At 37.1% G+C, this 16,380-nt stretch overlaps 1 protein-coding gene across 6 annotated transcripts in view; it reads left to right on the top strand.

Moving 5' to 3' along the window:
* The window catches only part of SEC23A (SEC23 homolog A, COPII coat complex component), a 31,066-nt gene extending 18,810 nt beyond the window's left edge, over positions 1-12,256 (top strand). For all 6 annotated transcript variants that reach the window (XM_035540122.2, XM_035540121.2, XM_035540120.2 and 3 more), the window contains 7 exons: positions 934-1,087; positions 1,794-1,871; positions 3,037-3,198; positions 4,665-4,751; positions 6,255-6,410; positions 7,014-7,079; positions 10,870-12,256. In XM_035540122.2, the coding sequence (XP_035396015.1) occupies positions 934-1,087; positions 1,794-1,871; positions 3,037-3,198; positions 4,665-4,751; positions 6,255-6,410; positions 7,014-7,079; positions 10,870-10,959 (793 nt within the window). In that variant the 3' untranslated portion in view covers positions 10,960-12,256. The remainder of the gene's footprint in view (positions 1-933; positions 1,088-1,793; positions 1,872-3,036; positions 3,199-4,664; positions 4,752-6,254; positions 6,411-7,013; positions 7,080-10,869) is intronic.
* Positions 12,257-16,380: the final 4,124 nt, after the last annotated feature.

Raw genomic sequence — 16,380 nt, 5'->3', positions numbered from 1 at the left:
TAGTGCCACAGGTGGTGAAGGCATGATCATACCTTTGGGACAATTGCCTATGCTGTTCTGTGGGCTGTTTCTTTTCCAGGAGCTTGCAATGGCTGTGTAAGCATGCTATGGGAGAGCTCTGAAGTAACCCAAGTGATTTTTGGGTAACGCAAAGAGGAAACACTGGGTGAAACTCTGTGGCCTAAATTGAGGAAATGGTTAGACTTAAGGAATGATAAATGTCACCTCCTACCTTAGCTTGTGAGTGCTAGTTGCAGTTCAGGGGCTTTGAATATACCTGTTCTTCCATGTATAATCTTCACCTGCAGCTTCCTTGAGTCAATTTACTTAATTTTGGAAAATGCTCTTTAATATTATAGAGGCATTTTTCAGTGTCAAATGATGTTCCCTTTAAGATAAAGGAGACTATTAATTGGTAATTTGATGGAAAACTCAATTTATTAAAAAGCAATACCCTTGATGTTAATAGGAGTATCATATGAATGTTCATTGTATTAGCAAAATCATCTTGGTGAATGGTAAAAGAACAGAGTAATAGTACACCTTGTAAACTGAGAAGGACAAAAAATTATATTCCAGAACAGGTATACAAGAAAGCTGTTTGTATGGAAATGTGTCATTAGCTTTGCGGACGGTATTTTCTGTAACTTTTTATAATTTGTCAATTTTTTACAATAACTGTTCTATAATTGGCATTGCTTTCTCTTCCATGGCATTTCCGCAGATAAGGGACATTTCTAATTAAAAAAAAAAGAAAGAAGAATAGTTAACTGAGACACTACTCATTTATACTTGGTAGATTTTTGAAGATACAGCATCAGTTTGCCTGTTAAACTGCTAACACTGTTTTCTTTGCTTTAATTTTGAAGGGATATTTTGAAGTTGGACACCTTTCCTTTCATGGTGATGCAAATATGTATTTTAATTTTGCAGCTGGGCAGATGCACAGACACAGATTCAAAACATTGCTGCATCTTTTGACCAGGAGGCTGCTGCAATTCTCATGGCTAGATTGGCAGTGTATAGAGCAGAGACAGAGGAGGGACCTGATGTGCTTAGATGGCTGGACAGACAACTTATACGACTGGTAAAAAGGACTCAAAATAATTAAATTGGTTTCTCGTCTCTAGGCAATATCTTTTTTAAATGACTAGTGTTCAGTGGTTGTTTCTTAAAAGTGGGACTGGGCGCTGGGAGGGGAAGTGGGACTGAATGCTACATTTCCACAAGAATTAACTGAGAGTTTCTATTTTAAATGATGCAAGAACATCTCTGTTTTTAGTACGTTTATTAATATCTCCTCAGTCTTCAGCAGCTGGTCACTGCCAGCAACTGAGGGAAAATCTAGCATGATACTAACAGCAATTAAAGTTTTATGTACTTTCTGGTGCCTCTAGTGATATGGTAGATTAAGTATTTTAAGCAAAAAACAAACAAAACCCTAGAAAACCATTTATTTATTTTCAAAAGTTCAATTTTTAAAAATATTATTTCTTAACTGTAAATTATTAATAAGTAATTATTAATAATTTTATTTCAAACATGTTTTTCAGGGACGTTTAATTATCTAACTCTGCTTGATGATTTAAATAAAAAACAGAAAAAAAGATTAAAGCCTCGTGTGCAAGGAAATCACTGCTTGTTAAGAACTGATGTCAGTTTTTTTTGCCAGGTTTCCTTACAAAGTGTAGGCACCTTAAATCATATGTCTATTAAAAACAAAAAAACTTACAGTAATGGCATGATCAAGCTGCTGTGTTTCTTAGCTTAGATACATTTTTCTTTTACAACAGTGTCAGAAATTTGGAGAGTATCACAAAGATGATCCAAGCTCTTTCAGATTTTCAGAAACCTTTTCACTTTACCCACAGGTGAGTAGAAGGAAGGTTTATTTATCAGGGATAAAGAAAGAATGCTTAGGGAAGGAAGTGGCATTGTAGCACAGAGTGAAATAAGACTTTACATTGGATATCAGAATGAAAAGGCCTTTGGTGGTTTCACACTGGTAGACAGTGGGATGAGGGGAAGAGAAGTGGAAGGGCAGAAGCTGGAAAACTCATAGGTTGGGATAAAGGCAGTTTAATAAGAAAGGAAAAGGGAAAAAAAAAAACAACCAAGAAAACCACCCCACAAAGAAAAACAAAAAACAAAACCAAGCAAATAAAGTGAATGAATGACAATGCAGTTGCTTACCACCTGCTGACCAATGCCCAGCTGGTATCTGAGTGGCAGGGGCCCTTGGCCAACTCCCCACAGTACTCACCCGGGAAGAAGCGTTTCACTGGTGAAGTGAACTTGAACTTTAGTATATTAAACTTTAAATAGGTTCTTTGCTAATACTCCATTCTAATAAATTTCTCCATTCTGTTAGCTCTCAAATCTGTGTTATTCTTGGACTGCCACAGATTTCCATGGTATTTCTGTTCAAGTTTTCTACCAATCTCTCTGTGAAGTGTTGTGGAGAGATTGATACGGCAATGAAAGGATTTGCTTGTGAACTTTGTTAGTTGAAATAATTTTGCCATGTTAGTGTTCTTTTTCCTGTTAACTTGATGCAACTTAGTTTGTGATCAGTTAAAGCTGATCTCTCTGACTCATTGTCATGTGAGTATATAAAAATGGTAAAGGTACAGATACAAATTAGAAAAGTTACAGGACTTGCTGTTTTCAGTGGTACTCCGTACCAGGGTAAGAGGCAATGGACACAAACTGGAGCAGAAGAGGTTGTGTCTAAACATCAGAAAGCACTTCTTTGCTGTGTGGGTGACACAACCCAGAGAGGCTGTGCAGTCTCCTTCCTTGGAGATGTTTAAAAAGCCACCTGGACGTGGTCGTGGGCAACCTGCTCTAGGTGTCCCTGCTTGAGCAGGGGGTTGGACCAGGGGATTTCCAGAGGTTCCTGCCAGCCTTACCCCATTCTGTGTTTCTGTGACTTGGAATTCAAATGTACTTCATTTTGTGGGGGGAAAAAAAATAAATCTCTCCTTGTACAACTCTATTTCGTGAATGTTCAAATAAATTATTTTTGTTTTGCAGTTCATGTTTCACTTGAGAAGATCTCCCTTCTTACAAGTTTTTAACAACAGTCCAGATGAGAGCTCATACTATCGTCACCATTTTATGCGTCAAGATCTAACGCAGTCACTTATCATGGTTCAGCCAATTCTCTATGCCTACTCCTTCAATGGACCTCCAGAGGTACCATTATATGTAACCTAATTGTAGATTAAAAGATCCTATTTTGACAGAGACATGGTGTCCTTATTGTTATGCATGTTATAAAATGTATTGTTTAACAATTCATTACTTGAGAAACAATATTCATTTTATATAGAACAAACTGTGAACGAGGTATATCTCAGAATTCTGATGTAGCAGTCTTGAGAGGAAAAGTCACTTATTAGGAGATCGTGTTTTAAACTAAGGGATAATTGTTTTGCTAGTTTGAGAGCAGTTTTTGTTTATGTGGTGCCGGAATGTAAATATTGACAAAAATGTTTTTATTTCAAAATGTAATTTTTCAGTGGATTTTGAAAGAAGAGTTGTTTATTTGAAACATATAAAACTCCCTCCATCTTTAATACTCTCATCCAAAGCTTCTAATTTTGATGTGGTTACCATATTTGGTACAGAACCTCCCAGTTGACCATATCATGGCATATTCTGTATAAACCTAAAATAAAAAGATGATCTTTAAAGAAGCTTGTTAAAGAAGGGTAAGATAGGAGACAACAAAAGTAGTCAGATAAGATAGAGTGAGGAAACTGTAAGACAGTGAGAATAAACATAGTAGGCAAGGATCTTGACAGGCTGGGACTCCAACTTTTGTTAGGATTTTTTTTTGTTGGGTGGATGAAGACCTTTAATAGTGAAATTTAAATTAAAGTAGTGAGGCATACTGAGAAATACTCAGAAGTGTGAGATCATTCTCCCATATATAAATGTTATTCATGTGGGTGATGAAAAAAGGAAGCATGATCAAGCTCCCACTTGATTAAAATGGTAGCTGACACCTCAGCGTAGAATATGTAATAAATCTCTTTTCTCTTTGTTGGAATAACTAATGTTTTTGTTGTCCCTAATATGATTGATACAATTGAATCATAAGGTATTGATTCAGTAAAGTCATATAATGCCAACATAGTAACATGGCCCTTAAGGTGAATTAAAACCTTCAAAAACTAAATCAGATCTCATAAACTTTCAGTATTTACAGTATACAGTATGGGAGGATACTTGTACACAGTAATAATAGCTGCAAGGACAAGACTAAAAACAAAAAGCCAAAATCCACCCCCCAAATTCCATATGTGAATAACCACTGAAAATTTACACACTGAAATATCATTAAAGTTAATGGCATTGCATGGGTAAATGTGGAGGTACTTAGGCTAGTAAAATGCATAATAATGAGAGAAGTCTCAGTTTATGAATTCTGTTTTTATTACTTTCATGAAGTTATATATTCAGAATCAAGGTGGATAACTTTACAATGAGATTGTGTGGGTTGCAGATGTGTAACATGAAAATGAGCAAATAGGGAGCTTTAGTAAGTGATGGAAAAGGTTCCTAACATTCAGCGACTTACTCATAGAGCTTGTAATGCCATCTGATTGCTCAGTTTTGCATCAGTTGGTAATTTGTTATTTATTTTTAAATCTTAGCCTGTTCTTCTGGATAGCAGCAGCATTTTACCAGATCGCATTCTTCTTATGGACACCTTTTTCCAGATCCTTATTTATCACGGAGAGGTAAGATTAGTCACTTTTACATAAATACTCCTTTTTCTGTAGGAGTGCTACATTGTGAAAGTCAAGCCCCAGTTCTAAAGCACTTCAGTGCTTGACTTCATCTGTGCAACCAGTACCAAAATCATAATTATTGTTTGTAGTTTGGTGGTCTGCCAATGTGCCTGTACGTGGATACCTGGCATTACTTGCTGTTTTGGTCTAGGCCTGTTTCTTCTGACAGGTTTGAGGTGAATTGACTTCAGTATGCAGATTATTTGTTTTAGATGAATATTTTTCAAGTTTTTGAGAACATTATTTCTCCCTACCCCTGCTTTTTCACTTACTTTAGACCTCTGAATTATTCTGTGATAAGGAGACAGAACGCCATGTTTTAGGGACTCCCTTCATCTGTACTGTTCTAGAGAAATGAAATTGCTTCTGGCAGCTGAGTAGATACACGTTCCCTAGTAATATAAATACAAATGCATGTGACTTTCATGTCCTGGAGGATCTGAGCTGTTGATTTGTACAGCTTTGCAACTGTAAGTGGTTCCCAGCTGAGAGTTTGGGAAGTTACGTTCTGGAACGTGTCCTCATAGCTGCACTTTTTAAAACAGTAACTAAACTTCAGTACTTTTTAGGTAGAAAAATGTTCTTTGCATTTTTGTAAGATGCTGTCAGAAAGCAGCAAGGGTTTCTTCCCCTCAGGTGGGCTGCTCCTTGAGGGAAGGGGAGCTAGGAACTGAGCATGATCACACGGCAGGCTGAGGTCTTACCAGCGAGGACCTGGCCCCACAGTACCTGAGCAAGGCAGCAGAGCAAATTGCAGACAATAGCTAGGTTCAGCCATCATGCCAGATCATCAGATGAGTTGAAGGGCTTGAGGCAGGTCAGAGTTCAGGCCAGGAAGTCAAGTCCCCAGGCAGAGGTCCAGATGAGTGGGGTACCTGGCAAGGTACAGTGACGGATGCAGTGTAGCTTAGTTAAGAGCCAGGAGTAAGAGCCTCAGCTTAAAACGGCTGCCAAGCAGAGAAGGGGGACCACTACAGAGATTCCCTCCAAGTTTTCCTTAATAACAGCTCATATCACTGAGTTAATCTTGAGCAGCCAGTTTCACTACTAGAATGTTGGGAGGCTGCACTACAGGCCATGAAAGATAAATGTCAGTATAAATATTTATTTCTGATGTGTAATAGATATACATATTAGAACTATTAATAATACCACGTCCTCATGGAGAGTAAGTGCTTAGCATACAAAGAATAAAGAAAAAAAAAAGGAACTATAGATAAACAACATGTTTTTAGAGTTTTAAAAAATAAAACAACTAGTAGTATATTACTTGCACACCTTGTTAGAGCCAATATTTATTGAGGCTTTCAAAAAAATGACCTTATATACTCTAAGGCAGAAAGCGATGAGCGATGGAATAGAGGCCAGCAATGGCACATTCTCTGAAGTGCCCTGTTTATTCTCTAAGAAAGATTGATGAATCAGTTCTAAACTTCTTCCTCCTATTCCTAGACCATAGCTCAGTGGCGGAAATCAGGTTACCAAGATATGCCGGAATATGAAAACTTCCATCATTTGCTTCAAGCTCCGATAGATGACGCTCAAGAAATTCTTCACTCTAGATTTCCAATGCCCAGATATATCGATACAGAGCATGGAGGAAGCCAGGTATAGTCAAGTGTATGTTCTATAATCTAGAAAGTGATGCGTTAATAATGTTTTTAGATTTTTTTAGTAGGCATGCATTTCTCTGCTAAAATATATATACATTGCAAATGAACATCTGAAATTTTAAAACTAACAAAGCCAGATATTTCATATCTTTTCACCTAATTTGTGAATCCTGTTATTTTGTGCTGTTTTTGTCATGCTGTCTTTGACTCTCATATTCCTTGTATAAGATGTGTAGGAGTACTTGTACACTTGTACGTGTACAATAGTGCTTGTGAGGGTCTTTGGATTAATAACAGAAGTATTCTTTGTGTTATTTTTGATACTTTTAATCAATATTTTATTGAAGTTCACATTTGTTTAGCTAGTACTTAGAAAAAGAAAAATTACTTCCTGCTGCTTTGAGAAGCTGTTACATGCAGAATTCTGCATTATAACGGAATTGGAATCTGGAGAGTAGCTTCTTTTGAAAGGCTACTTGCTCTTCGAACTAGGCATCTTGTGCTTGTTTTTATCCACAGATAAGAACTGGTATGTGTAAGAAATGTTTGCTTGAGAAGATTAATCTATTGCCTGTGCTTTTTTTTTTTTTTTTTAAAGGCTCGTTTCCTGCTCTCAAAAGTAAATCCCTCTCAGACTCATAACAATATGTATGCATGGGGACAGGTAAGTATGAATATGCTGATGAAGCTTGTAGATGTAATTTTATGTTCCTTTTCCATATTTCAGAAATCAAGTGAGATGTTGTGTACATAAAAGTAATACTGTCAAGTTTTGAAACAAACAAACGAAAAAAGCAGTTGTGGCCTAATGCCACCAGAATTCCGAAGAAGAAGGGATTTCATTTCTTCACACGAAAATGATCCGTTTTTCTCTTTTTAAGCTTCTGTTAGGCTACTTTCATGTCTAGCCATCTTTCTTAGGTATGGTCACATTCCTTAGAATGAGGGCACTTACCACACATAAAGACTGAAGAACTTTTTTGCATTAGAAGAAATAAATTTTGAACTTATTTTTAAGAACTGAAAAATACACCAGTACCAATGTACTGACATTTCCTAGAATTTGTGTGGACCAGTTGACCACACTTTTCACATTTTTGTCTGTGGGGAAGGAAGTTATATATAAGCTCAAAAATTAAACTTTCTATAGCAGCTTGTGTTCTTGAATGTTGCATCCCGTTTCATGTACTCCTTCCAAATTTAGCTTTTATAGTGGGAAGAGAAACACTGCTGTGGGTGAATACTGGTGCAGTGTCATTTTCTCATGAAGATATAATGGCATCAAACAGTTGGATCTACGTTTTAACTGCACTTTTAAAGTATTTTTGTAAAGGGCATACGCTGTTCAAGTCACAAAAAAAAGGGCTCTGCAGCAATTCTATGGCAGCGATTTTTGTCAGTTCAGTTTTATCAGGGTACATTTTCATAGAGATGTATTGGTTCTAATGAAACTTCTGTTGCGATAGAGCACTGAGATCCAGAGTGAAGATGCTTGAAAACCTCCTACTGAGTCAGGGACAGCACCATTTAAAACTCTTTTACCTTCAAAGATGATAATGTAGCCAGCAATCTGGTCTCTTCATGTATCCACCACTACATACACACAAACCATGTAGTTTGAAAGGTTTTTGTCTGTTCCCTGGAAATTTCTGAAGTTTTGACATTTCTCATGGTATAGGACAAATGCTTTCTGCTCATTTAATTATTAAGCAAATGAAATGGTATTCCAAATGTAAATGCAAATCCAAAACAATTACTGAACCGATCTCTAAGAAAACTGTTTATGCTGGACAAGTCTCAGTGAGACCTTTTGAAGCATATTAGAAAAAGCAGCTTTCCCTTTAATGTTGGAAATAACGCAGTTCAGACTAACATAAGAAATTGTGTGTTAATCTCCCCAGAGGCATTGTAATGTGTTTTCTACATAATAACCTGCTGCTTTCATAGTTTTTTCTTTTTTTTCTTTTTTGTTATTGAAGAAAGATGAGTCAAGTAAAAATCATTGAGAAATGAAAAATGTAACTGCTGGGAGAAAATTTTAAACTGAGTTGGTTTTGCTCTTATTTTTGTCCTGAGCTTCCTGAATTATTTCATGTAGTTTTATGTGCTCCGCTCATAACTGCGTCTACAGAAAAAAATGTGTCCCCATTCACCTGAAGAGGGCACCCACACGCTACTGAAACCATGTTTCAGGAGGTGATGAATTGGCTAGTTTGGTTTTTAACATTGTAAGTAAAGATTTTTTTTTTTAAACTTTAGGAGATGGATGCCTTATATGATATTTAAACCATTTTCAGAAAATAATGGTAAACTAATTTCATACAGCTCTATTTTGTTCGCTCTGAAAGTGTGTATTGATCAGTCTTTGAAGATGCAGTTGAAATTTTCAGATTAGATTCGATATGGCATTTATTTGAGCATACCTTTATTTTCAGCTCTGTGTTTTTTCCTTTAATCTTTGTGTTAGTAACTACGGGGAATTTCTAATTAGAAGTGAAAGAGGAGGTCAATGGCACAAATCTTACCAGATGCCCAGCTAGCTGTTACTAAATCACTATTAATTAAATTTAAATTCTCACTATATGCCTTAGCTGAAATTTTTAAATGAACAGAAAACAAAATTGGAGGTGATCTGTGCAAAATCAAAGCTAATTTTTCTGCTTTTCAGACTTGTACGTTGTTCAGTGAGCCCTTGCTGGTTTTCATTGTATTCCACATGAAATAAAATACTTTTTTTCCTACCTACTAGAATGAAGGGTTCCTAGTTTTCAGAGCAAAGCTACTGCTGTTGGTGGTGGTGACAGCAGCAGCCTGCATGCATGTATTGAATAAGGTGTTAAGCTTCAGGATCAGAGTTTGTGTGTTTTAAATATCTTGGATTATCACCAGCAGTCACTGTGGGAAAAATCTCTTAGATATGTAACAGTGGCTGTTTGTTTTTTTTTTTTTCTGGGAGATGCTGCACTCTGCTTCCATGCATAAAACACAAGGTGGCAAATCATATCCTGCCACAGAATTAAACTATTTGTAATTCCCTCGTGGCTTCTTAAACAAAGAGAGCTCAGGCTTAGCATGTGGCAGGATTGGGAGCATAACATCCTTTCTTCTTATCCTGCCTCCAGAAGTTGATAGACAATTTAGAGGGTCTTTCCTGAGAGTTGCTGTGTAGTGTATCAAGTGTAATGTAGTGAAGTAAAAACTTACTGCTCCTGGATTTGTCCCTTGGTCGTTAACTGAAAAGCAGCTTTAGCCAGTTCTCATTAAGAAGCTCAACCTCATTAAGAATTTCCTGTCTTTGTTTTGAAGCAGTTAGTAATAAGTTCAGACAGTTGTGATTTCATTTGGAATTATGGGTGCCTATTACCTTTGAAAAGGTTGGTTTGTTGAGATTCATAGGAATTCTTCATACACCTGTAAATGGGAGTAATGACAATTTGTTTCAAAGGACTTAAGAGAGTTGCTGTGTAATAATTCTACTGTTTTATTTAGATTGGAAATTTGCTTAAAGATGATTTTAAAAAAAACATTTTGAACTTTTTGGAATTCTGGGGTCAAAAATTAAGTTACAAAAATACCTCCAAAATGGTTTTCATCTTTTTGTGCTCAGATTTTGTAGTGGCATGACCTTCAGATGTTTGTGTGCCTCTTCAGATTGCACAGAGCTGTAGGAAAAGATTAACCCAGATTTCCTTGAAAAAAGGTAGTTGGCCCTCACTCAGATCAGATTCTCAGTGGACTTTTTTTTTTTTTTTCCTTTCCTCATTTTGATGTGTCTGAGTTTCAGTGGCAAATGCTGATTTACTAGTTGTGATGCTTGCACATTTCTGTTTGTCACCTTTTCTCCATTGCGATAGGAATGATAGGGGAGTTGTGGTATAGAAGTTATTTACTTTTACAAATTTGTAAGTTAGGATTCAGAGCTGTCAAAAACACTGAGTTTTGTATGATCAATGTAAACATTTTGCCTCACCGCATTAATATGGGAAGGGGTGTAGTCATAGAATCATACTATCATTTATGTTGGAAAAAATCATCAAGTTTGACCATCAACTGCCACTACTAAGCCCACCACTAAACCATGTCCCTAAATACCTCGAGGGATGGCAACTCCACCACTTCCCTGGGCAGCCTGTTGCAAAGCCTGAACACCCTTTCTGTGAAGAAATTCTTCCTGACATCTAATCCAAACCTCACCTGGCACAACTTGAGGCCATTTCCTCATGTCCTAGCTGTGGTTTATGCCTGAATTTAAGTAAACATATGAAAATTTATTTAAATATGGACTTATTTTTGTCAGAACTTCAGCAATGATCTGCTTCGAAGGTCATTCTAAACTGCAGTTTAGAGAGGTGTTTATTTAACATTATACATTATATATATTATACACATATTGTGCCTTAAAATGCTTTTTCTTCACAATGTGTATAACCCATTCTCTGTGTTTTCTTTTATAGGAGTCTGGAGCACCCATTCTTACTGACGATGTCAGCTTGCAAGTGTTTATGGATCATCTGAAGAAACTTGCCGTCTCTAGTGCTGCCTGAGATTCTGTAGTGTGCTAGAGGCACAGATAAGCTGTAGCCATATTTCAGCTTTTTCTCCTTTGCCCTTTTCCATGTCTCTCTTGACAGAATGCTCTGATATGCACAAGCTGCCTGACTAGATGTAAAACAGTGTTGTTTTCAAAGAAAAGCTTTTGTTATCAGCAAATGTTTTAATGTGAACCGTAGTTTGAAAAAATGACAAGTAGTAGCTTAAGTTATAGTTACAGGAAAAAAAAACACAGTCATTTTGATTACCATGATATTATAATTACTTTGAGATCAATTATATCAACTTTGAAATGTTTTTTCTCTTTCCTTCTTAAATGGTTGAGGTTGATTCTGCTTTGCACTACAAAGGCACATTGAACAATAAAGGAAATCTTTGGTGATGTCAGGCTTTCCAGACTGCCACATGATATTGTTTCTTACTCAATCTGAGCACGAAATGAACAAAGAAGCAACAAAAAGGTTATAAAAATAGTATTAACTCAGTCTTTTGACTTAGGCTGCTGAACTTTTCTGCAGTGATCTTATTGTTCACGTTAGTTATTTTAGGAGTATTTAACTTCAAATGTTTCCTTTTCCCATTTTTACTGTAGTTGATTCTTTGGGAACAGAGTTTTTCTTACCTTCCACATGAATGATTTCAACTGAAAAAGTAAAAAAAAAAAAAAAAAAAAAAAAAAACCTGTTATTGCACAAAATCTAAAGCTTGAGCTAAGAAGAAATCCTACACTACCAAAATAAACTGACTCAGCCTTGATTTTTGTCTTGGCGAGTATACTTTAAAAAAAAAAAGTTATCTTTTTATTATTGCCTTATAATGTTATTACATTAATGCATGACACCGCACATCTGCTTTTTGTTTCTGCACCCTTTTTCTTATGAGTTCAACAGGCTGTAGTTCTTGTTGAAACAAAATTCTATAGAATATGCTGCAATTAATTCAATATTTAGTTAATACTTTATTTTTGTGTGTGGGGAAATAAATTAGTAGGCTTTCCCCTTTACTTTATGAAGTTTACACAAAACAGATGTTTACATAGGTAATATGATGTTTTGACAAGCGAAGACATGAAATATTGTACTGGGCAATAAAAATGGTGCCAAGTCTGAAGGAAGGGAGTTTTGACATAGGAAATTCAATCATATATTGGTGTGATAAGCATGATTTTTTTTCCCGTTTGTCTGTAAATTCTCAAAAACTTGATTAAATCATTTGCTCTCTTTTACCTAAATGAGATGAGCTCTTTTTGCCTCAATGCAAATAAAATATGTTTTTCTCTCAATTTCTGTATTTATTGTGCTGGTTTTCTGTCAGTGCTTAAAACTAATTGTGGAAATAAACTTAGTAATGATAAAATTTAGAATAACTTCATAATTTATTTCAAAAATAATTGGTATCAAACTTATTTAACTTCAAGTGATACTGAACTGCTTACATTACACCAGTTTGAGATAAAGATTCAGAAGCCCTCTTGACTTTGCTTTGTTTTATCTAAGAAACAGCTTTTAAAGAAATTCTGTAACACTGGGTATGTCTGCTTTATTTGGCAATTATATACCGTTTGACTAATGAATCTTTTCACCATCACGTCATGATAATGGATTTTTTTTTTGAGTTTCTCATGCATCTGGTAAGTTCTGTGCTTTCCTTCCTGCCCTCTAGCCAGCTTTCAGTCTATAGTAGGTTATTTTATCAGTCCCTTGGCAACTTTAGCTGTTTCTGTAACTTCGATATCTAACATCGTCAAAGACTTTTTGAAAATCCAAATGTCCGATGTATTACTTTCATCCTGCTGCTTGTAGACCCCTTCCACAGACAATGTGGTTAGTGAGACAGGATTTCCCTTCGTAGCAAGCACACTGTCCCTTTCCCAAAAGCCCATGTCTATCCTTAGGCTCATGAATCTTACTCTTTATTATAGCCTCTGCCATCTTACCGAGGATAGAGATCAGTCTAAGAGGCAGGATTTTCGGAACAACCCTTTTTGTGGATGTGATGTGGGCAACAGTCTGCCAGTCCTCTGGCACAGTGACAGTGTGTAATGACAATTAGACACATTTGCTGGCATTTTTGCCCTTCTGAGTTTGACTTCCTTCAAAACTCTTGTGTGAATGCTGTCCCTTCTGGCAACTTACATCTTATTTATCTACTTGGTCTAATACCTCTTGCACACTTATGCATAGGTCAGGTTAACTACATCAATTTTATCTCCTGCAAAGAACACGTTGGGAACAGTAACCCCCTCAATACATTCAACAGGGAAGATGACTTCACTGAGCTTTATGCCTCTACTGCTCGTAGAATCACAGAATGGTTTGGGTTGCAAGGGACCTTAAAGATCATCTAGTTCAACACCCCTGCCATGGGCAGGGACACCTTCTTCCAGGTTGCTCAAAATCCCATCCAACCTGGCCTTGAACACGTCCACAGCTCCTCTGGGCAACCTGTTCCTGTGCCTCACCACCCTCATTGTAAAGAATATCCTCCTTTTATTATGTAGTGGCCCCTTTATTACTCTACTAACAAGCAGTCTCACTGATTCCCCAGAAGCTGTGCTTCTTGTTGTTGTATTTAAAGAACTTTTCATTATCAGGTTCAACATCTGTTGCAAGGTGTTTTTCAAGTTCAGGTTTAGCTCGATTAACTTCCCTTGTGCATTTGACCAGAAGTATAGTGGATGCAGCTATTTCAGGACTTACACCTGCAGGAAATGGCAGCAACCACCAGTTGTTTTCTGGATCTATTAGGATTCTATTTTGATTCCTGCTGTGAGGACCGATTCAATTTTGCTATAAAACGTGGGGAAAAGATGACATTTTTCAAATACAGTTTCTGCAACATTGATGTGCCCCTGCAGAACAGTGTGATATTGTGAGTATCGTTAAATTTTTGTGCAGGGAATTTAAAAACCAAGAACGGTAAAACAACCGTAAGAATGTCTTGTTTACATATATCTTATGTATGATTGCTGAAATTTTGTGTTGGACATTTAGAACAGATATATTTTAAAATTGATGCTGTAACTGATGGGCAGAACCATAAATAAGCTGGACAATTTTGTGTGTTTAAGTCCTCAGTCTCTTCACAACACCTGTGTTGGAGTGCATGCTAAAAATTTCATGTTCTGAAGCTACCTGGGTTTAACACAGTTGATTGTATCATCTAAAGACATTTTAAATACGTTTTCCAGCTGCTTGGGGAAGTAAGCTGTTTGTTATGGTTGAGAATTCATCAATATTTAAAATCAAAATAATATGTTTTAGGGCTGTATTATAGGACAAAGTGGTCTAGGAAGATAAATTGCTGCTATTTACTGTTCTTGCTAGCATACATATTACTAGGTTTCTTGGTGAAGAGATGCTACTAAGATGCAATATCTATGACAGACCTTGCAATGATTTCTTTAAATACTTGGTTTTCGTTGGACACAGATTGGAAATCAGAGGAGGAGGAGTCAGTCAAATCTCCTTGGGAAAAACACCTGGAGATTTTTAATCCTCAGCCTCAGACTTGAAGAATTGGCCTTCTGCAGGACAAGGGGTAAAACTAAGCTGCTGGCTGTTTTGTTAAGGTCTGGGAAGGTGAAGACTGAAAATTACCAGTGCGCAGTCAGGTAGGGGAGCAAGCAATCAGGTGCCGCTTTCCTTACTCTGTTAGGCATGCTGTGCATTTTTGAACAGTGCAAAATCTGTTCTTGATATAAGCTTCCCCACTGGATATGTATGTGCCCGAAGCTTTGCCATCTGGGAAGTGTATTTGTCTCAGAGGCAACATGGGTGAATCTGCAGTTAATGGGTTGCCAGGATCATGAAATCAGATGGAGGCTCATAACAATCTAACAGCTGTTCATGTTCTTGCATATTCTTGTCACCAGTGTTTGAACATTGCATGGAAAAGCACGTTGTTGTGACTGGCAGTCCTTGTGTAGTATCTGGCCTACCTGGCACATATTTCTAGCCTGCTGCCTTTTTCTCAGGACAACTTTTCACGCTGTATGTGCTACACAAGCATCTGATTTTTTCTTCTCTTTTCATCATCTTAATTCCCATACTTACAGTCCATTTACTGTGTCCACATGCCCTCACTGAAATGAGGTGTGGGTTCATGTAGTTTGGACTATGCTGAGTTATAAAATTGTGCCGATGTTTGCCTAGATGTGCGTTCTTGGTAAGGCCAGTTGTAATCCTCCAGTGATGGTACTCACATCTTCCCTCAGTTTGTAGCATGGGAAAATTAACAAGGTCTTACCTATGGTGTAAATGCTTCTTGTAGTATCACCGTGGGAGCCATGACAAATGTTATTTAGGCAGTCAGCACTCATGCTACCCCCAAATGCTATAATCTCTGACCGCTTTCTCTTTGCTCCAGCCATAGGGAGCCACGGTTCTACCTTTGCATTGCTGCCTTTCTTGTAGCTGCTAACAGGGAATGCATTTTTCTCACAGTATAGGATTTTAGCTTTTTTTATTTTATTTTTAGCTACTCTGTGTTTATTTTTATTTATTTTATTTTTTTAATACCACCTGTCAACAATTTACTTTCACCTTTCTTGGGAAAAGGTAGTGGATTGTTATCTTTAGGCTGTCGTCTCCTGTTTGGATGGGATAGCTCACAAGGTAACAAGCTCACCCCAAAAGTTGCTGTTAAACTGCTTAAAGTCAAGTGTACTTGACTAGAAACAGAAACACTGTCAGGTAGGTTCCAGGAGCCTCACAGCTTGGTTTGTGAGGCTGTGACAGAGATGAGTGGTCTCATGCCTGCCTCCAACACACAGCAGCGTGTTTGGAAAGCCAAATTTCCTAATATTCCCTCTTTTCCACAGTTAAAAACAATAGTTGATAAACAGTGACCGGGAGCCTATCCCATTCTTCTACCAAATCTGAGGCAACTTCATTATCCCCCTGTCAGTTGGTAAAGCGCAGAAGAATTGAGCTCAGTTTAGCTTCTGGCATTTTGGGTTTGTACAAAAGTTAAATGTTACATGAAAGCCAATGAGCCTGAACAGAACAGATGGAAAAATTAATGAAGCTGTTGCTCTGCTCTGAATTTAATGTAAAATCTTGTTTAAAATAGCAGATTGTGCCTAATAGTGCAAGCTTTTATCCAAAGAAAGGACTGCAATACTAAAAGATAAACAATGAAATCAATGCCCATATATTGATTTTGGCAAAAATTAAGCAAAATAATCACTGCGTACTTAAATAGTGGAGGCTGTCACCAACACCTGCAGATTGTCCATTGCGTGTGCCTTCCCATCCTATTCCATGACTGCCTGGAGGTATCCAGCTGTGTGGTATGCTTGCCTTGAAATGAGGTAAGAGTTTGCTTGGAAGCTAATGCATGTGGAATGAGCAATAGGCTGTCCTGTGCCCTTCTTGGAGAGAAATGTATGTGTGTGTTGTGTCCTGTGTCTA

Source organism: Cygnus atratus, chromosome 5 (genome assembly GCF_013377495.2).
Source record: "Cygnus atratus isolate AKBS03 ecotype Queensland, Australia chromosome 5, CAtr_DNAZoo_HiC_assembly, whole genome shotgun sequence".
Classification (NCBI taxonomy): Eukaryota; Metazoa; Chordata; class Aves; order Anseriformes; family Anatidae; genus Cygnus; species Cygnus atratus.
The sequence above is the reverse complement of the archived record's forward strand: the minus strand, read 5'-3'. Positions and strand labels throughout refer to the sequence as shown.